The 22058-nt window shown below is 35.3% G+C and overlaps 2 protein-coding genes across 4 annotated transcripts; one reads left to right on the forward strand and one right to left on the reverse strand.

The window, feature by feature from the left end:
- Window positions 1-316: 316 nt before the first annotated feature.
- LOC145619248 (E3 ubiquitin-protein ligase COP1-like) lies at window positions 317-8832 on the reverse strand. Of its 3 annotated transcripts, none has more exons than XM_081673901.1 (13): window positions 8395-8832; window positions 8126-8203; window positions 7167-7322; window positions 6678-7028; window positions 6168-6325; window positions 5938-6003; window positions 5120-5198; window positions 3937-4092; window positions 3725-3823; window positions 2502-2606; window positions 1945-2124; window positions 768-878; window positions 317-659 (listed from the first exon to the last, which is right to left on the reverse strand). In XM_081673901.1, exons 1-13 carry the CDS (start codon window positions 8722-8724, stop codon window positions 489-491), a joined length of 2040 nt encoding a protein of 679 aa, XP_081530027.1. In that variant the 5' UTR covers window positions 8725-8832; the 3' UTR covers window positions 317-488. The 3 variants fall into 3 exon arrangements, with proteins under 3 accessions (XP_081530027.1, XP_081530028.1, XP_081530029.1); XM_081673902.1 differs by having other exon boundaries at window positions 7167-7326; window positions 8395-8535; XM_081673903.1 differs by having other exon boundaries at window positions 7167-7326; window positions 8126-8243; window positions 8395-8530.
- A 3573-nt stretch (window positions 8833-12405) lies between these two features.
- On the forward strand, window positions 12406-21814 carry LOC145620205 (protein argonaute 16-like). Its single transcript, XM_081674835.1, has 23 exons — window positions 12406-12682; window positions 13777-14086; window positions 14172-14377; window positions 14468-14662; window positions 14847-14983; window positions 15077-15174; window positions 15258-15355; window positions 15438-15606; window positions 15756-15872; window positions 15949-16056; window positions 16156-16218; window positions 16329-16442; window positions 16530-16695; window positions 16802-16914; window positions 16994-17128; window positions 17321-17451; window positions 17606-17671; window positions 18061-18124; window positions 20099-20210; window positions 20324-20397; window positions 20977-21071; window positions 21160-21191; window positions 21316-21814. Exons 2-23 carry the CDS (start codon window positions 13778-13780, stop codon window positions 21489-21491), a joined length of 2778 nt encoding a protein of 925 aa, XP_081530961.1. The 5' UTR covers window positions 12406-12682; window position 13777; the 3' UTR covers window positions 21492-21814.
- Window positions 21815-22058: the final 244 nt, after the last annotated feature.

The raw sequence follows: 22058 nt of genomic DNA on the forward strand, positions 1-22058 counted from the left end.
CTTGCTCGACGATTGAGTCTAAGAATAAAGATGGGAAACTGTTTTCGTAAACTCCAATGACTTATTGCAACACTACCTGATATGAAAGATTATAAAGTCGTACACATGGATACAATAAAAATTTATGGAGTGCAAAAATAATTTCCTGTAACTAATTTAACTTTAAGCTATTTGATTACTTTGTATATGTAATAATTAATACAATTGGAAATAGGTCCATCCCGCAAGTGACTGGAGTGTTACATAATCCGAGCCACAAAGTCTGCATCCCTCTAATAGTTGACATACAAATTTACATAATAATGTAAGAAATATGGAGATCTTACTACACAATATATTCCATGTGACTAATACTTCGTATGTTATTATATACAAGAGAATGGTCGCAAAATCCAACATTGGAGAACGGAGGAAACAAAGGGAAAAAATCTGTGAATAATTCAGGCGTGTTTTTAATCAAAATCCTGCGATAATAAACTAGGTGCACGTTAAGCAGCAAGTACTAGCACCTTGATTGTTCCTTGACTATTGGCTGTCAACAATGTAGGGCTATTGCTCTTCCAGCATACGGCACTGATAAAATATGCTCCAGGATCTTCGTCAGCATCCTCAACATCCGGTGACCCAAATTTATGACATGTTACAGGTCTAGAAATTTCCTAAAAAAAAGTAATTCATAGATCACAATTAGCTGATATGGTCAGAGACTCAGAGCTCAGCAGTTCATAGAAGCCACTTATGGGATAAAGGCTTTGATTGATACTAACCTTGTGATAGACATACACTTCGTTAGTTTCACTACCGCAAGCAATGTATTCACTGCTTACAGAGAGACCTACAAAGTTCTTCTCATTAGAATGACCTCTAAATGTCCGAACCTGCAAAATTCATTGGCATTTTAGTTTAAAAAATTACTGGTGATCATGAAATGTATAAAAAGTTGTGTCAAATGGACAATAAAAGGAGAAATGTCATGATAGGACAAAGCAAAATTAGAAATAATAATAAATCACCAACCAACCTATTACAAAACACTACAGTTGATATGAAACGAATTGAATCCTAATAAGCATGAACAGAATAGCTTGACCCAAATAAAAGACCTTTTTAGGAATAAGGGGTTGGAAAGTTGTCCAAGTAGAAATTGCTGTGCCTTTCATCAAACAACCGCACTCCATCCCTCTTTAAAAACATTATAATTATATTGACCCAAAACTAATCCCAAATTCCTAAGTACACATATATACCTCAACTGAAAGTAGAGCATTGAAGCACTGCAGGGGGTTCATATGTGTTGCGTCTCCCGTTAACAGCCCACCATCATCAGCCCAATTGCTCTCCCGTTAACAGCCCACCATCATCAGCCCAATTGCTTTCCTCTTTTCTTTGCCCTTGCTAATGCCCCCCACCTCTCTCTCTCTCTCTCTCTCTCTCTCTCTCTCTCTCATAATTTAATGTAAAATTTGCCAGTATTAACTTTCTACTTTGGTCATTTCTAGTTAAATTTGCCCAGGTCAAGGAGTGCTACATGTCCTTTTACAGCACTTGGTAGGATCAGGACTCGTGAATTAACAACCATACAGCTCAGAACAATTATAATTTTTCCTCCCATTCTTAGCCTAAAAGAACCATTTTCCTTTATCGCAAAATAATTCAGTTGCAACTTGCAGCACTAAGTAGTTTAGTCAGCTTCATGACTTCATCCTAAGAATCAGCCAAGTAATTGAAATTTAATATTCATGCCAGTTGAGTTCAATTATGAATTATTCACCTAAGTGGCAATTAACTTCCTAATTTCATGCAGCAATAAAACTACAATTTTGGATCAATACCAAAGAAGCATGATATCAATCAAAGTCCAGAACTTTCAATTCCCATTTTCTTCATTGTTCTGGCTTTTTGTAACCAATTTACCATGACAAAATAGAAACTTCAGAGACTTACTGGTAAACTATCTTTCACGTCCCACAGCCTCAATGTGCTGTCCGTTGAAGCCGAAGCAAGCTCATTATTTGATAAGAATTTAACATATGAAACCGCTTTCTTATGCCCACCAAAGACATGAAGGGGCTGGCTTATATTCCTCAAATCATAGTAGTGAATATGATGGTCAGCAGAACCAACCTGCATAACAGAGATAATTTTAACAGTAAGCATTATACAAGGGGACAATATCCAGCATGACAAAAACACTGATTGTTTTTCAAGCAAATTTCTCACACAAAAGGAAGCCAAGTTGTATCAGCTAGATGTGCACACAACAAATTAAGAGATGATGCTGATGCATAATACACGAAAAATGTACTTGTCATCCACTCTTTCAAGTCAGCAACATCAACTCACATCTTCACAATTCACTAAGCACTGTGCTCAAGACTCGAAAAATAACTAAATGCACCCAGGAAGTAAAGTACTATATAAACTATAAGGAAAGAAAGAAGGAAATTCAACAGCTATAATATTACAGTATGTTTGAGGGGAAGCTCCATAACAATGCTTACCGCAATATGATAGCTAGATCCCGGATTGTACTTGACACAACATATATTTGCCTTCATGTCGATATTAAGCACACTAGCTTCCTGATTTGTACACCACACTTTTACCTGTCAATCAGAGTCCATAAGTGAGAATCAAATTTCAAGCTCTTCTCACATAAAAAAAGGCTCATTGTAACATCATATTCAATCTGAATATGAGGAGTACTAAAGGATGTCAGGATGGTTTCAGTCTCTTAAGTATACATCTGAAAGCGTCCTAAAAGATCTCAGACTCCTGTCACCACCATCCTCCACAGAACACTAGCCAAATCCATCAACTCTCATGTGCAACTAGCTTATTTACAGGTGACTTCACTTTCATAAGAATAACAAGATCAGATCCCAAAAAGATTCTAACAGGACCTTGTGAAAGAAAGGATGACTAACCAGATTTCAATGCAATCATGCATCAGTTATAGGTAGCTGATAACATTAGGGTCCTTTGAGTGAAAATGCAGAAAAGGATAAAAACAAGCACACCAAAGAGTTAAACTCCAAAGTACAAGGAAATGGAACAGGATACGAATCTTTAAATTCCTCCATAAATTGCGGAAAAGTGAGGCAATCCCTTCACTAGACTAGCTTCATTTAGTGTAATGTTCATTATGTCCTTCCATTAGAGGTTTCAATAAGCAAAAAGTTTTAGGAACTTAACTTCTCTAATAATGGTTCTCAATAACAGATGCAAATAAGAATTTCCAAAAGAACAGAGACTGAAATCAAAAGGGAAGGCTGTACTAAAAATTCAACTGGTCATAACTTTGACCTATTTGATTTTTATCATAAGGGAGAGAAGGGGTGTTCAAAGAATATCATTATCAAAGTGAAAAAACCTACAGCCTATCCAATATTTTGCAAGTTAGCAATGGAAAGAAAGGGTGACCTTCTGGGAACAGATTTTAGCCTCTTAACCAAAAAGCTCAAAAACTGGCTTGTTACTTGCCAGTTGCCATATATTAATCAACAATAATGCCACTCCTAACAGCCTAAAGGCTATGATCTCAGCCTCATACCACTTTTCCATCCACAGTACCCATGCACACAACAGAACATCAACTGTAAGTCTGTAACTACCAAGGAAAATCAATTTTGCAGCCTTATTGTACAAAACTGCAAATACCTCTCTAATGATTTCAGATACAATACAAATGAAAGATAAAAAGCTAAACAACAAACTCAAATACCTTACAGTCATCACTGCCAGACACGAGCATTGAAGGTTCTGTGCATGAAAAATCAACACTCCATGCCCGCTTTTCATGTTCTTCATACTCCATCACACTCTACAGGAACAGATGCACAAAATGGTGACATGGAGAAAGATGTGTAAGATAATAGTAGGGCAAAGCAATTCATATACGAAGTAATATTTGAGAAGCTGACTAATGTTTGTTACCTGGCGTGTCGTTACGTCCCATACAGTAACTATTCCCTCATAATCACTACTAGCTATTTGGTTCTTGGTAAACTTGTTCCAGCTCAAACAACTAAGTTTGGACATAGTTGTCATTTCAACAACAGGGCAGTGTGAATCTGCAGGTTCATTCACAACCTGGAATGCAAAGATAAAACAATATTATCTGTCAACAAATCATCTAAACAGAGACAAATAGCATTGTCTAGCCAATGTTCAGATCCATACAACCCAGGTGACTGCTCGTCTGCACCAATGACACATATAAAAGATAAAAACTGAAACAATACAATTCAGAAGTGACCAACAACAAATAATAGAGCTACAAGATCACCCCAATTTATACTTGACAAAGTAAAACCTGATCCATTCTGAAATGACCAACAACAAATCCTAGATTGACATGTGCAGCTGAAAAGGAGGAACTGTTTTTACCATTTTGATGATGTCACCGTGCTAGGTATACCTTCCACACCCCACCTCACCTCCCCCCCCCCCCCCCCCAGGTTCAAAACTCTGACACCCCAGGAGAACATGGAAGCAGCAACCAGCATTCCATCGTCTGATTTTCATCATTAGTATAGTTGCAGCCTTACACAAGATGAGAACTCGGAAAGTATAGCTCCTCCTTTCCCCAGTCACTCTACCTCACCGAACTACTGAAGGTTAGAAATCATTACGGAGATTTAACGTAAGTACGTGACACAGTTTTTTCAAAGTAAACCCGACTAAACATGCTTACTTATGCTAAATTGGTTCAAAACAATGGTAAAAAAAAAATGGAGCTCTATCAACTAGTAAAAGCATGCAGTCATATGTAAGAAAGACAAAAAAGAGAGTTTTCTTCTAGTTCAGACTCCAACTAAGGTTGTTATTCAACCAGAAGTGTTGAGACAGAACCCGTCTATAATAACTGACCACAGGCATATAATTATCATTTCTGTATCACCTCTATTATCACCTCCCAAACCCCTCTCTCCCAACAAAAAAATCCACCCACTAGCACATCTTTAAAGCTTTAAGCAAAAAACTGAAGGGGAACTTTACTTGCTAGACCACTCAACGGTTGGACAGCATTTCAAACATATGAGAATCCATAGAGAACCCAGGTTTGCTTATTTCCAAGCACATTGAAAGGAAGCTATAAAATTTAGAATCAGCTCACCGAGGAGAAGTCAAAGACTTTAATTCTTCGGGAAACTCCAGCTGTAGCAAACAGCTCATCATCACGGTCAAATTCTATGCTGTAATAAGAGAAACATTTTTTTGGATCAGTCAAGATTTCAGTCATGGGCCAAATAATTTAAAGGGAAACATGAAAAAGCCACCTAATCACAATGCTTTCTTCCTCTTTCCTCTCTCTTTCAGAATAGTTTGTTTGCAAGAAATCACTAGGCTCTAGCCAACCCTACTGTTAGGTGTGACTAGGGGTTAATGTCAAGTTGTCAATTATGCTACATGGAAGGTGAAAACTTCTTTTCGCATCAAATATTCATGTCAGATACCCAATGAACAGATATGACCAGACCCACTTCAATTTGCCCAAAAACCCAAAAAATAGTTGAACTCAAGTGCCGGACTTGGGACAAATACACATGTTAAATTAAGCAAATACATGCCATATAGGACCGTGAGTTCAACTTCATCAACAAAAGACAGTGGCCAGTCGACCAGTCGCACATTTGCTATTAAGAATTGATTGATCAACAAACTTGCAAAATTGGGTTACACTGTTGAATCAATGTAATAAACTAATACCAACAAGGTACCCCAACATTAGTATGCATTTAGCAGTGGCATGATTCTCTTCTGCTCACCACGCTCCCTTATGGATCCCGAAAGCCAAAAAAAAGGTGATACAGGTTTGCTACAAACGGTCTTACTAGCATGAATAATTCTTCTTCCCAACCCCTCACCCTCGTAGTGGATTCCAAATGCAACAATGATATCACATGAAGAAGAAAACAACGGTCAGAAGTTAACCTTGATACGATATTGGCAGAATGAAAAGGGTCCCCATGTCTGAGTTCAGCAATAACTCTCAAACGACTGTTTCACATAAAACCATAAGTTCAAAATTAATGTCAGAAAGCGCAATAGTAAAACAAAATCAGGTTAATTATCCTGCAAAGCGAACAAGGAACCCAAAAAAATATAATTAAAAAAAAAAAAGAAAGACAGAAAAGGGGAGGAAAAAAAAAAAAAAATTGAACCTGTAACGAGTGAAGGTAGACAGTACAGATTGAAACTCAGCAAGACCTGCACTATAGCCTTCTCTCTGCGTAAAATTTGGATCCCTCTCATCCTGTCTGATGGGCTGGCCAGCTAATTGGCGTCGTTTTTGCAAGTAACACTCTTGCAGGTCATTAAACTGTAATCATGAGAACAGAAGATTCGTAAAAGTTACTTAAAGATAACACTTTAATAAAGAATGAAAAGCATACAACAAGCACCAAGTTGGGAGTTCACAAAAGGGGGAAGCTTATTGTCTGGGTTTTACATGTGTGAATAAGCTCTAGCATAAACGAAGATGTCACATACTGCACAACAAAATTATTGAAAAGCCAATAAAATAACATACACATAAAAGTGCCCACACCCACATGCAAAAGGAATTTTTTCTTGCTAACTGGAAGTTCTTATTATGAACACCATTAAAATTATACTTCCTATTCCACAGATCATATCTTATACATTGAAATTTGACATGAATGACAACTGACCTGCACATGTATCCTTTTTTTCCTCATCACAGCCAAACCTGACTGGCTTATGTACTGTGAGTCCAAACCACTCAGAGCATCCTTTCTCTGAGTCCCATGGGAGCCTTGAGCCCTTGCATCCATCTTCTTGTTCTGGAAACTTCCTGTAGCCAACCCTCCTAATGAGCTACGAGAACCAGAGGAAACGCCACCACTACTCCTATCAGCTGTTGAAGGCCACAATTTTGGTGTAGAATCATCACCAAGCATTCGCAGTTTTACAGAGTACCTGTCCCTTGCTCGATATAACTCCACTCTGTGCCTCTCCACAGCACTGATGTCCTCTTTTATGTACTGTAGGTCATTTTGAATCTGGAAAGCAAGAAAATTTATTATATGATATTCCCTTAATATAAAATACAGCATAAGTTTCTGCCACTCTGCCAAAGGCTAAAATCAGATTACTATTCTGCCAATCAACAAGGTTAATTATTGGAAAGCAAGCCACACCTCACTGAGCTCATCAACTTTCTGCTTCCTCAAGCAATGCAGGAAATCCAGCAAAATCTGCATGTTTCTCTCAGCTTCTTCTTGCTCCATCTTTTTCTTCTTCTCTGCAAGAAGTGCCATAAGGGTATCCACCTCCTTGACTGATACTTCACAACCCTGACTACGAAACATAACCACATTTAAGATTCAAGTGGAAGCAGAACTTTCAACATATATGCTGAAAGAGCGTCAAGAACAGGACAAGGTCAGAAGATAAACTTGTCCAATAACATGACATTTGACATATAACAATTTCCCATAATTTTAAAGCTAATTGCCCCATTCCAATATACAATCTTTGCTCCATCAAGTAACATACAGGCATACATGTTACTCACATACATGTAATATCTATATCAAAGTCTTATGTACTGTCGTTAACTTTATCCTACTATCAACAAGCAAATTTAAAACTGCAAAGACAATTTCCATTACCCTTCCTCCTAAATTTTTACAGTTTCTCCTTATATTTGCTCATTCTGTTCCTTCATTAATCATTGTCTAAACTTGACCATTTTTCTTAATCAGTCAATCACCGTATTAATTCATACAACTACCACTGTTTCTATCACTGCAATTTATTCTTCCTAGTTTTACCACCAAAAAAACCACTTTATATTTGTTGCTCTTATGCAAAATAAAAACCTTTGTACATGTCAAGGATATTCCTGGCACACTAAATTCTTCACAACAATCGGATCAATCGTGTCAAACAACATCACACACATAAAATGGCAATTTATCCAGCATCAATAACTTCAATATACAGTCATCGAAAATTTTGTGCATACATGTGTAAAGTAATTGCTTGCAGAACTTATAGATTATCAACACAGAGAGAACTTTACGCCGTTCGAAAATTCCACCACAATCCAAGAATTCAAGACAGAACAAATAATGTAAGCATAACAATAACTGACCTGCAATAACGCACGGCGAAATTGCTCAACCGGCGATGCATATTTGGACACTTGACGAACCGAAGCCTTCTTCAATAGCTACAAATGCGGCAATAAATCGTATATACACAACAATAAGCTGCAAATTTTCAAGTAACCACAAATAAAAACTTGACAATTACACTATTATCATCAATTCATCATCATCTTCACTTTAAACACTTATAATTCATCAATCATCAACAACATTCTTCACTCAAAAATCAATCAAATTAGAAACAAAAACTGACCTTATCAAGCAGAAAATTAGGGTAAAGCTGATTATTCGTAAGATGACGAACACAACAAGGACAATCACTCTTATTCCGAAGATGAGTGATGATACACATGTAGCAGAAACTATGTCCACAAGCTGTAAGAAAAGCGTCCTTAATCATTTGCATACAAATCGGACACATCAAATCCTTGTCCAATTCCGTCGGAGAAACCTCCGATTCTTCGCCGGCGATGGCGGATTCCGGTGCCGGAGCAACCACCGTTAACGGCTTGACCGCCGGAACCAAAGCACCAGCACCAGCAACTCCGGCGCCACCTCCAATGGAGCTTTCTCTCTCCTCCATTGATGACGATTTTCTCTCTCCTCTGGTTGTGAAGCGGTGAAAGGAGAGTAGGAAGAAGGAAAAGAGGAGAATGAGAATGAGAAAAGAGATCGATGATTGATTATAGTATTAAGAGTATTTTTGTTTTTGATTTATTGAGGAATTTTATCTATTTATGAGAACTATATTGGCCCACGTTTCTATCTATGGTATCTTGAGTATGTGTCCTTGTTTTCCTTCTTATGTAACGTTTTTACTCGTTCTTCTTCATGTACCACATTGTACCTAACTCATGGAGTATGTATGTTTGAACTTTGAATTTACTACTAGTAGGAGGATGTACTACGGTCTACGGAGTTTGAGGTTTAACTTTTACGGATAAAATCTATGATTCGATCTTGCGTGATTTGATTAAAATGGAAAGGTTTAATTAGTGATGATTCTGATAGGGGAATATATTGAGTGAGGATTAAAACGTGACTATTTTAGAAAATGACATTTCTCACATCGTGCATGAATTTGGAAGTAAAGGGAAATAGCAAGGGTAAGGGATCCTTACCTCCATATACTGCTTAAAATATTTGACCTTAGCTTGTAACCTCAAAGTTACACGATGAACTATACTCCTTAGTCCTCACAAAGTACACCAAATGTTGCTTGTAATGTAGAGTGGTGTTACTTTGTAAAATTATGTAGCTCCACAAAACTACATAGGTCCACGATTTATGGGGACGACTTGACAGTTGAAATTATTAGAAATAGGTTACATGCAATGTTGATTTGTTGTTGGTTTTTCTTTTTGAATTAATGAAATGGCACTATTGTATTTTGTAGCTTGCCATTGTGAGTGAGAGGATTTAAGTTATACCTTGAGGAAATCATATGGCTATTGGAAAAAATATTGTGAATGTTGATTAAATAATGTTTTGCAAAATGGTGGAAATGATGGTTGTAGCTATTTGCATGAAGTACATACATTTTTTGTAAAAAAAATGCAAAGAAACAAGAGTTATTTGCATTTGAATGTGTTTCCACTTGATGTTGCTCTCGTAATTAGTAATGGAGGACATAGTACAAATCACTAGGGATGACAAATAGACTGGGTAGGTGTTATTTTATTTGAATTTTTACAAAAATAAAATTTAATTGTGATATAGGGTGAGGACTAGTACAGTACCCGTGCAAATTGCACGATTTTAAAAGTTTATATTTTATATATGTTGAAATTTGAAACTAAAATTAGCTTAATGTAAGTTATGGTTTTTCTCATGTTAGTACCCGTGCAAATTCACATTGATATGTACCCATTTTATCATGGTGTTGTGTATCAAAATTTTAGTTAATTGTTACATAAAAAAAAAAAATTAAATTTAGAGATATAAAAAGGTTTATAGCCTTTACATATTTTACCTTTTAAATACGGATGACTCATGCTCATTTATATATATTACTCCGTATATATTACCTTTCAGCAACTTTTGTAAGTGAATAACTGACACACATGACACAAGTAACTCATGACCACGACCAAGTAAACCCTGACCAACCGGAATCCATGACTAACCGATGATTAACCCCTGATCTACCGAGTAACCTCTGATTGACCGAGTAACCCCTAACCAAGTAACTTCTGACTGACCGAGTAACCCCTAACCAAGTAACCTCTGACTGACCGAGTAACCCCTGACTGAGCAAGTAACATGTGACAAATTTTTTAAAAAAAATGTGGTTGAACTGATTTTGTAGCACCTAACATATGAAAGTTTAGGGTTACCTTAAAATATGTACTTTAGGTTTAATCAACATTATAAGACTTTCTCGCTATCCCATGCCACAATGTGGTCACAAAGTTATATAAGATCAATTATCTCGTTATTTTAATATATCTAATAAAATTTTCACGGTTTTAGAAAAATAAATTGCATTGTTAAAAATTCTTACACTGTATATTTTTCAAAAACTACATCATCAATAATGATGAAGTGCAAACCACGACCGATTGTTAAAAAATACATGCTCATAGTGCAATTAAAAATTTTCACGGCTTAAGATCATGAATCTTAACATCAAATATTGCTGGTAAAAAAAAATTAAAAAAATTAAAAAAAAAAATCTAAAGATCAAATATTAAGATCAAGATAATAAAAATATTTAGATGTACAATATTAAGGAAGTATAATTAGAGATTATATCCTGATTTTACATGCATTATCATACGAAGGAAATAGGTATATTATGGTAATAGGTAAATGAATATAAAATATCTATATTATTTTATAACATATAATCTTTGATTTAGTTGCTATATTTAGGAGTGAAAAATGAAGCGGGAAAATATTTAACAATAGCTCGACACGTGTCAAAGTATAGTTGGAGTGGAGCTTCGAGTGCCCTCTGTTTTAGTATATACATAGATAGATATATTGGGCAAAATAGCTAATATGGGGTGAGAGTGTGTATATGTGGAAGGTATGATTTCAAATTCTATACTTATCCATCTATGACGGGTATGGCTTATGAATTTTGATATGCATGAAAATCATACTCATACTCACTCCAACTAGGACAAGTATAGTTTGGAATCAGCTAATGTACTCACCTAGTAACCAACAATCACCATTTAAAAGCCCACCAAAGCTACAAAGTGATTTGTGACTTTTTATTTGAAATGTTGTAGCCAATAAATGATGTAGTTTGGGAATTTTATGTTGCAAAGAAAAACAGCAACCTTATGTTGTTTGCCATTGTTCATACTCTGATAATAATATATTGTATATTCAAATCACAAATTACTAAACATTTAGATAATACACTAATTAAATCGGTGCCCTATAGAGCAAAGATTATTCGTTACCTAACGACACTTTCAAGATTATTATTAGTATTTGTGAATCATTATAGAAAGTTAGGCATCAAACATTATATATTGGCATGCATATTGCCTAACCAAACATCAACCCAACTTCATCATTAAGGCAATCATATATTGAAGTTGTCAAATTTGAAACCTCTCTCTTTCTCTTTTGTAGTATATTTCTTCACACTTTTACTAAAACTTAAAAAATACTTTGATTTCACTCCAAAAGGTTTAACTTTAATAAAATAACTTTATCCTGCTAAATATCAAATAATTATGAAAATTAAATTTTAGAAAAATACTCCTTTCATTTCATGATAGTTACAATACTTTAACTGAAAGAGATACCAATGTACAACTTTGACCATTAATTATTATTATTTTTTTTGACGAGGACCATTAATTATTGTAATTATATATTTTAAGAAGTATATAAAGTTTATATGATGAAAATATACATAAAGTCTAATCCAAATATATTTTTCATGGCAACATATGTTTCTATTTATTGGTAAAAAAATATAATCAAAAGTAAACATATGAATAGTGCATAAGTCAAAATGTTGCTATCATTACACAGAGGTACTGATACACATTAACATACAAGAATAATACCAATTTGACCTAAATGACCTAATGATTCAGAAAAAATAAGTTCAAATCACATTAACAAAAATACATAGTAAATTAACGCACCGTTTACTTCACCTTTAAAAAAATAATACTACTATTAAGTAAAACTAGTTTTATTTCAGTAACAATAATAGTGAATCAATAAAAATTAATTCATTTATATAAAATTAATTTCAATTCAGCAAAAATGAGGTGGAGTAAACCGGCTCTAAACCATATTTCGTTTCAAACATTTTTCCAATGTTTTTTCTCTTTCTCTCTTCCCCCCTCTCTCGCCAGTCAAATTGTGCAGCCTAATTTAGGCTCTCTTCATCTCTACATATTTTCTTTGTGCTATTACTTTGGGAGTGTAATCAGTAGGAATATACAACACATGCATTAAAACCTACTGGTACAGTCCTACATTATTCTTCACTTCATCCATTTCAATTTCCGATCAAATTCATTCCATCAATTTCCCAGAAATTGCTTGTTCTTGCCTCTTCTCAGGTGAATTTTCGTCTTGATTTTTGCTTTTAATCTTTCCTGTTTTCTATCTATATATGGTGTCCAATCTTTGAACTAGGGTTTTTAACCCCAAAAAATTGTAAATTGGGGGTTTAGTTGAACCCTCATTTGCTTTAAATTCACATGCATGAATCCCTGCTATCAATGTAGAAGTAATAGTAATTTGTTATCTTGTCTATGATTTTGAATTCCATTGTTTTTGGTATTTTAAGTGTGACAAGTATTTAAATTCATTGTTTGATTCATTTCGCATTTGTTTTAGCGGGTTCATTTCTGTATGAATTGTTCAAAGGGTTGAAACATCAAATGTATTGTTTAAATTTATTGTTTGATTTATTTCGTATTCGTTTTAGCGGGTTTGTTTTTGTATGAATTTAAGTCAAAGGGTTGAAAGACTGGAAACATCAAATAAATGTATATGAAGTATATATGAATTTCTTGTATAGAGCACAATGCAAATGGAAATTGAAAGGGTTTTGCAATGTTGGAAGTACAAACAAGGTGCTAAATGCACAATACTAGACTTTAGTAATTGGGAAGAGGGATATCATTTTTATAGCCCGGTAAACTCGTAAACCTGGAAGCTATAATTTATTCATCTTAATAGCTTCAGTGACAGTAATGATTTTTGATTTTGTGCTTTACCTCAAGTTAACCTTAGATTTTCCGTTGTATTAGCCCTATGATGTTGGAAAGTTTTTATTTTTCGGACTTTAGTCTTGTTGGAATGTTGAGCACACAGTTCAATTTGATATCTTTTCTAACTGCTGCCCAATAACAAGGCTTTAGTTTAGTTGGAATTTCAAGACAATTTGATATTTTGATCGGCTTAATATATGAGGATGTTTACTTGCTGTTCATACTTCATAATAAGACTTTGTCCATCTTTAATCGTGGATGCATTCAACAAATTTGAAGGAAAAAAAGTTTTCAAAATCTTAGCAGTCTCTGAATCTGATAATGCCATTTTTTTTTTAATGAGCTCAGTATAGTAGTATACTTGATTTTATTGGTCTATTTTCTAAATCCTCTTTATAGTTGGTGATTGGTACTGAAATATGCGATGATTTTACTAGCATGATTGAAGGACAGAATTTAGAGTCAGATCATTTGCAGCTTTCGCCTCCTTCAGATCTTCCACTCTTTGCAAGCTTTGACGGGATGGAGACGGAGATGGAGATGGAGATGGAGACAGAGATAGAGACAAAGATAGAGACAGAGACAGAGACAGAGATAGAGATAGAGACGAAGACGGAGACGGACTCTCTGAAGCACCAGATTATGCGCAGACCAGGTTTTGGGAGTGCTGGCCGTCACATATCCCTGCTCGTGAATCATTTGAAAGTTTCTATTGAATCTCCAGATGTGGCATTTTATCAGTATTCGGTAAATATGTTGCTTGTACTCTATTGTGCCATCATGGACTTTAAATGTGCATTGGAAAATTTACAGTCTTGTGCTGCCTTTGCAGGTTAAGATAACTTCTGAAGACTGTAAACCAATTGAAAGCAAGTCAATTTGCGTAAAAATTATCGACAAGCTATTCCAGAAACACTCATCTAAACTAGATGCCAAAAAATTTGCATTTGATGGAAAGGAGAATTTGTATACTGTTGGTCCTCTACCTCAGAAAACCTATGACTTTACTTTGATATATGAAGAGTCGATTGGACTGAGGTAACCACTTGTTTCTTTTCTGTCACTCTGAAATATGGCTTGGAGAAAATGTCCCTAACAGGGCTAACACTAATGTATGCTTATTTGTAGTGCTGATAACCCCTGTGAACCTACAAAGAAATCTAAACATTCTTTGGCACCAAAGCTTTTTAAAGTGGAGCTCAACTATTGTCGTGAAATTTGTATGCAACCAGTTGCTGTAAATGATGAAGAGCATAACCTATGTGAAACTGAGGATGCATTAAGGGTGATCAATACCATACTAAGGCAACGGGCTATCAATAAGTACAGTCTCTCTCTCTCTTTCTCATTTACTCTGTGTGTGTTTATATATATATATATATATATATATATATATATATATATATATATATATATATATATATATATATATATATATATATATATATATATATTGGTCATTGTTCAGTTAGCTACAGTTTTATTTTTATTTGGCTATTTTTTTCAGGGGTTGCCTTTTGGTTAGACAGTCGTTTTTCCATGATGACTCCAGGAACTTCTTTGAGATTGATGGAGGTTTAGTTGGTTTGCGTGGGTTTGATTCTAGTTTTCACATGACAAGTGCAGGATTGTCACTGAATTTAGGTACTAAAATTCTGTATGTTGCTCTTTTATTTCTTATGTTTCAGTTATTGTGCTTGTGTGTTTGTAACAGACAGAAAAATAATATGTATGCAGATGTTGCTATGACATTAATTCTGAAACCTGGACCTATTCTTGATTTTCTATTAACTAACCAAAATGTGCTAGAGCCTCGCTACATTGACTGGGCAAAGGTAACATTGCATTTAATTCTCTGATTCATTTTGTTGTTTTTGATTTTGTGGTTTTTGTATTTTGATGCTATGGATCTTTGCAGGCCAAAAGAATGTTGAAAAACTTGAGAATCAAGACAAGTCATACCAACAAGATATACAAAATTATTGGGTTGAGTGATAAGCCATGCTACAAACTAAGGTACACCCATATTTGATGCTTGTCATACTCCTATGTATATTTTCTTAATTTTGACCTCTTAATGTCCTTATCTTTTGGTAAGTTTTCAACATAAAGCAAAAAAGGATAGTGGTTCCAATGAAGATCAATTCCAGGAGATGACTGTGTTCGAATATTTCCGGAATCATTGTGGTGTGGTGCTAACTTTTTCAAAATACATGCCTTGCCTTGATGTTGGCAAGCCAGATAAACCAATCTATCTACCAATTGAGGTACGTTAAAGTGGTTTTTTTTTCTCAAAGACTCACTTGTTTCTTTCTTTGATTTATTTTTCTTGCCTATGTAAATTCTATGTTCAAAATGGAACAACTTAATTGATCAGCTTATTAGTTTTTATTGTGTTTTGTTTTAAATATTCCAGGTCTGCTCACTGATTTCTCTTCAACGCTATCGAAAATTGCTGTCTCCAACTCAGCGTATAACTTTATTGGAAAAAACCAAACTAAAGCCCCATGACCGAATGAAATCTCTGACAGATGTAAGTTTCATTTAGCTTGACCAAGGTAGCATCCATATTTTTCTAGTTTGTATCTGATTGTCACATAGATTAGCAGGCTGTGAAGAACAACCAGTATGAAAATGACCCATTGCTGGTTGCTTGTGGTATTTCGATTGAGAAGCAGTTTATGCAAATTGCTGGCCGTGTCCTTGAACCACCTAAGGTATTTGGTTCATGATTCCTTACTACAGGCTTGTAGACTTTGGACTCTCTAAATTTCACTGGAGGCAGTTTTATCATTATTTTTCTGCATACTGTGCAGCTAAAGGTTGGCAGAGGTCAAGATTGCATGCCTGAAGATGGCCGATGGAACTTTAAGAATAAAGTAGGGCCTTTATTGATGATGCTTATTCTTCTTGTTTTTCTTAATGCTATTTTAGATGATTTCTTCATTTAGATGTTCAATAGCTAATGTGGTTGTTGGCCATTTTGCAGCAATTTCTGGATCCTATTAATATTAAGTGCTGGGCTATTGTAAACTTTTCTTCTAATTGTGATACAAGCTTTCTTTCTCGAGAACTCATCAGTTGTGGACGAGGAAAGGGCATGGTAAGTTAATATCATAATGGTATTAAACTTCTGGTTTTGAATATCTGGTAGTTTGCTCTCTCTGCCCTGATTTCACGAACATGTCAGGATATTGAAAGACCATATGCATTAGTTGAAGAGAATCAGCAGATGAAGAAAGCCAGCCCTTTGGCAAGAGTTGATGCAATGTTTGAGAAATTACAGGATAAGCTCCCAGATCAACCAGAATTCATTCTGTGTGTATTGCCAGATCGTAAAGTTTCTAATTTATATGGTATGGTGTTGCTTTTGGTTAGATTCTTCTGAATATTTCTTTTATACCATTTTACTTTATGCATGACCTGGCTTGTAAATCCCTTGACACTTTCTGTTTAATGTAGGACCCTGGAAATTGAGAAGTTTGAGTAACTTTGGGCTTGTAACACAATGTGTTTGCCCTGTGAAAATAACTGAACGTTATCTCACAAACGTACTTATAAAAATCAATGCTAAGGTGAGTTTGTCATGAAATAATGGGCCAAGATGCGTTTGCATATGTATAAGTCTCATTTTCCTTCCATGTCATTTTCTAGCTGGGAGGTATGAATTCTTTATTGGCAATAGAAGAGCCCTGTTATGTTCCCCATGTGAAGGATATTCCAACTATGATTGTGGGTATGGATGTCTCCCATGGTTCGCCAGGCAGTTCAGATCCTTCAACTGCTGCGGTATGTAATTGTTGGCTAAGAATAAATTATATGAGCATTCCAGTGCTATCCTTTCTCTGTGGCCATATCTGTTGCTGTATATCAAATTTGTTTTGTATCATGCTTTATCATGTCAAACATTTAAAAGTTCTGGTTGACGTTTATCATGCTAGAGATTTTGATCCTTTTTGCACACTTTCTGACAAATGACAGGTTGTTGGCTCTGTATCTTGGCCCCTTATATCAAGATATAGAGCAGCTGTAAGAGCTCAATCTCCAAGAACTGAGATAATAGATACCCTGTTCAAACCACAAGATGGCGGAGAGGATGCTGGTATCATGAGGTAACATTGTCACACTTTAGTGTCATTTCTATCTAGCAGTGTTTTTGTGAGGAATTTTGGTTCTTTGAGACATTTTTAGAAGAACGATTCAATAATATCAGTTTCTGATGATGTTTATGTTGCATTGCTGAAGATCTTATCCATTGTGTTTCAGGGAGCTTTTAAAGGACTTCTTTGTTACAAGCGAGGGCAGAAAACCTAAACAGATCATAGTTTTCAGGTAGTGGTAATGTTGATGTAATAATTTCTTAATTCTTCTGTTGCTAATTTATTACCCTTGAGAAAGGATCTGGTCTTGAATATGTTTTTTTGGGACATCTGAAGTACTTATCTGCTCTCTTACTTCTGATCAAATTAATAAAGACAACATGATACACCTCGTTCATCTGCTTCGGTCTTATAAAATTTCAATTGTTTGGAAAACTAAAATTTCCTTAGTAGACGTAAAATTTTAGTAAGGTGCTTATCTGCCTCTTGCACCTTTCTGCAATTTTGTCTCCCACAGGCTTTTTCTATCTGGCAATATATCAGAATGTGCTATTAATTCCATTGAAGACCGTTAATTGTTACTGTTTTCAATGATTGCATGATTGTTTATTAACTTTGTAGGGATGGAGTAAGTGATTCGCAATTCAGTCAAGTCCTTGACATTGAGCTGGAGCAGATAAAACAGGTTCCTTAACTTTGCAATAAATGTGTTGTTTTGTTTTTATAGGTTGCACGTCTTTTAATTTGACGAGGCAATTTTTAGAAATGATGATTGTACTTCTGGACCCTGAATTTCATTTATGCTATTTTTTTTTCTCTATCCACTTAAATTTTCTTTTCCATTATATATTACTACTCTTGATCATCATAGAGACAGACGGGATAACATGTAGTATAATATCTTAGAAATGAATGTTTCTGACATATTTCAAGAATATCTTCACGCACATAATCTACTACAGAGTCTATAAAGAAGATTGTAATATACTGCTCTATATGCATTTGTTAGGAATCACTTGAGTGCATTTCACTTGAACCATTGTTATTAGGCATATGAACATTCAAGAGTACTACCAAGGGTTTCCAGCTTTATTAGAATCTTAATAAGTCGGTTACCTCTGACAATATGAAATAAAATAAACTTTTTTGCTGTTCCAAGTTCAGACTTCATCAAATGATTGTAGGTGATTGCAATCTTGATGCTCAAGGCAATTGAGTGGAGCAATGGTGCACAAGTTTTCTATTTGTTTTGGGGAGTAGGGTGTTTGGGATTACTGAATATTTTTAATCGATGTCCGATATGGGAAGAGAAATCTGTAATATTTATGATTTCATTTGTTATCTGCCTTGCAAGTTGTTAGATACATCAGAGGCAATTTTTTGGGTAGTGATTAAATAATATTGATTATACCAAATTCATGGAGTACAAACACCCATGCACCAGTTGACTCACACAACTAGGATCAATGCATCTGGACTGACCTAGGAACTTAGGAAGTGCTGTTGACTGAGGCTCATCATGTGGTGAGCCTACATTTTATTATTTTAATCTTCCAGATGTTCCAACTTTCTAGATGCTATCATATCAATTCTTACCTTTGTAGCTGTAACTGCTGCTGATAGCAACTTAGACTTAATTTGAAACTTATTGATTTACTCTCAACAGATTTGTTTCTGAAGGATATCTGGATCCTTGAACTGCTGTCAGAATCACAGCATTTAATTTGACCCCACAGAATAGATGATTTCAAATTTACTAAATCTTATCACTCCCTCTCAATTGGTCTGAGACATTACAAATTCCCGCTGGCCATTGAACTTGTTGCTTCCAGCTCATGTAAAAATATTGGTAGCTGTATGATCAGAATAACTGTTTCACATATGCTTTAAGAAAAACACAAAGTTAAAGAGTAAATGGTTGAAAAAGCACTCTATAAACTTGGGCCTGTGTTGGTAATGAACCTTATTCATGAGGATCTACAGTGTTGCTCAAGCTGTACTTCTAAATTATAATATTATTTTGTTTGATCTAGTGATGCTCTAAATTTAAACATTTACATGAAACTGTGATGTCTATAGTGCAAGAGAGATTAAAAAAAAAAAAAAAAAAACACAACTTTGGTTAAATAGTAAAACTGTTATAGTTGAAGTTCACCACTATAATGCCATCACATCACATATCCCAGATTGCTATCTTTTGCATACATAAAGTAAATCAATAATGTTAAAATTGGAAAAGAAACTCTAGCTGGTTACCTTCTTTCTCCTTTGATAGCTGTTTCTTCATCCTCTAGATTCCTTCCCACTGCTGACAGTCCGGCAATCTGCCATTGAAATAAGCTGAAATCTAGCCCTTTGAGTCACCTCTGTGCCAACTGGACAAACACAAGCAAACCCCTATGCTTGTTTCTTTTCCTCGATCTAAAATCCAATCTGCATTCCAACCTAATGGCCCTTACCCTATTGCTCAAAAGTTGTTAGATCCTTAACAAACAAACTCTTCACATTTAATTCATATTTCTGGCTTTTTGAGATTGTTGACTCATTAGACAAGATAAGAGCATGCCGTTTTCTCAAGGACAAAAGTAAATGTATTTTTTTTTTTTGATAGCTTTTAATTACCAGTACCACAGTAATTGTTTTTTTTTCCCCACTTCAGGCTTACCTGGGTCTTGGAGAGGCAGAAATTCCAAAATTCACAGTAATTGTTGCACAAAAGAGACACCGTACTCGACTATTTGAAGTGGGGGCTGCTGGCAATGTTCCACCTGGTCTGATGTGTTTTGATATTTTGTTCTTTAAATATGCCTTATGCAACTGTGATAGATTTGTTATACTGTGCTAATATCATCCACATTTTCCTATTATTGCTCTCCCTCCACAGGGACAGTTGTGGACACTGAAGTCGTGCATCCAAGGAAGTATGATTTCTACATGTGTGCTCATGGGGGGATGATTGTAAGGCTTTCCCTTTTCCTCTCATGTTACTCCATGGGGGTGCCATTGCCATCAACCTAAAATACAGCAGTGTTTTATTTTATTTTTTTTGGATTCTTTCTCCTTGTGTTTCCTTGTTTGTGGATACATCAGGCTTAGGCAAGGTTTTTCTTTTTGAAAAAGTAAATAAATAAATAAAAACTCCAGTTCCATTATTGCCATCAACAATGACAAAAATAAATAATTTAGTAATTTGTGCCTAACGTACAATATTCTTGTATGTTACTTTCCCATTTTTTCAAGGTGAGGCAGCTCTACATTAAAATGTAAACAATTATATTTATAATTACAAGAGGATTCATAATGGTTATTTTGGGAAGTTTAAGTGTAAATTCATTTTTAAAAGATTTGACTTTTGTTAGGGATTTCAAGTTAACACATTCACAAAGTGTCTAATATGTGCACACACAGGTAACAAATTCTGTGTGCCACTTTTTAAACTGGTCAAGTGTGTGTTTTGGTACTTGGTAGGCTTCTGTCACTTTGTTTTTTTCTCCTTTATATGGTAAATTGAATGTTGTTTCCTCGTTTTCCATGAAGGGTACGTTGCGGCCTGTTCACTATCATGTATTGCTTGATGAGATCGGTTTCTCGCCAGATGAGCTTCAAAATTTCATTCACTCTTTATCCTATGTGTGAGTTACTAATACTGATTCATTTTCTTAATAATAAACTTTATACATCAGTTGGCTTCATATATACTGAAATTTTGTCCTCATTCAGGTATCAAAGGAGCTCTCATGCTACCTCAGTAGGTGAGTCAATGTTATTTGTGTGTGTTCAGCTTTATATTCTGCAGACCTGAAATCATGGCCTATTTCCCAACTATGCTAGCGTTTTATTTCATCATTTTTTAATTCTATTTTTTATAATTTGCAGTGGCACCTATCTCTTACGCCCATCATGCCGCCCGACAAGTAGGACAGATTGTCAGATGTGATGAGCTTCCTGAGAACAGCACTGAGAACAATGGCTTCACATCCACAGGAAGTATCCCTGTCCCAGAGCTGCCCAGATTACATGATAACGTCAAGGATACCATGTTTTTCTGCTAACTGGTCATGTTCTTCTTTAGTATATGAGGCAGACATGTGTATATCCATTTGTGTATATATGCCCATGCATAGGGATTCTGTGACATTCTGATCTAATTGAGGAGGGTCTAACATGCTGGTTATGTCGTGTAAATCTTGCAGGTTAAACTTTGGCTGTGTACAGATGGGTTAGGGATTTTTTTTGCTTTGTAACAGTCCAAGTTATTCGGAATTTGTCTGATAAATTGATGTGGGTAGAAAGTTTTGCCTTTAAAAACTATTTCAAACTGGTGCTTGTGTTATCTCCATGAGTTGCTGAAATTAGGAAAAACAGAAATTGCCCTTGATTACCCCCCTCTTGTTCAGTTTCTGTTCAATTCTTCCTATTCTTAGTTCATGTATTATCTCGGTCATCTTATTCCTATTTGGGGGTTAAGATTTACTATCGGTTTTGGTCTGATGTACACTATTAAGGCCTAAAGACAATAGCATGCCTATGTGACTACTATAATTACCCCATGGAAGCAAAAGAAGAGGATGCAATTCTCTTCCCCAAAGAGAAGGTCTATTTTTAACACACTCAACCCC

Source organism: Chenopodium album, chromosome 27, assembly GCF_948465745.1.
Source record: "Chenopodium album chromosome 27, dcCheAlbu1.1, whole genome shotgun sequence".
In the NCBI taxonomy this organism is placed as follows: domain Eukaryota; kingdom Viridiplantae; phylum Streptophyta; class Magnoliopsida; order Caryophyllales; family Amaranthaceae; genus Chenopodium; species Chenopodium album.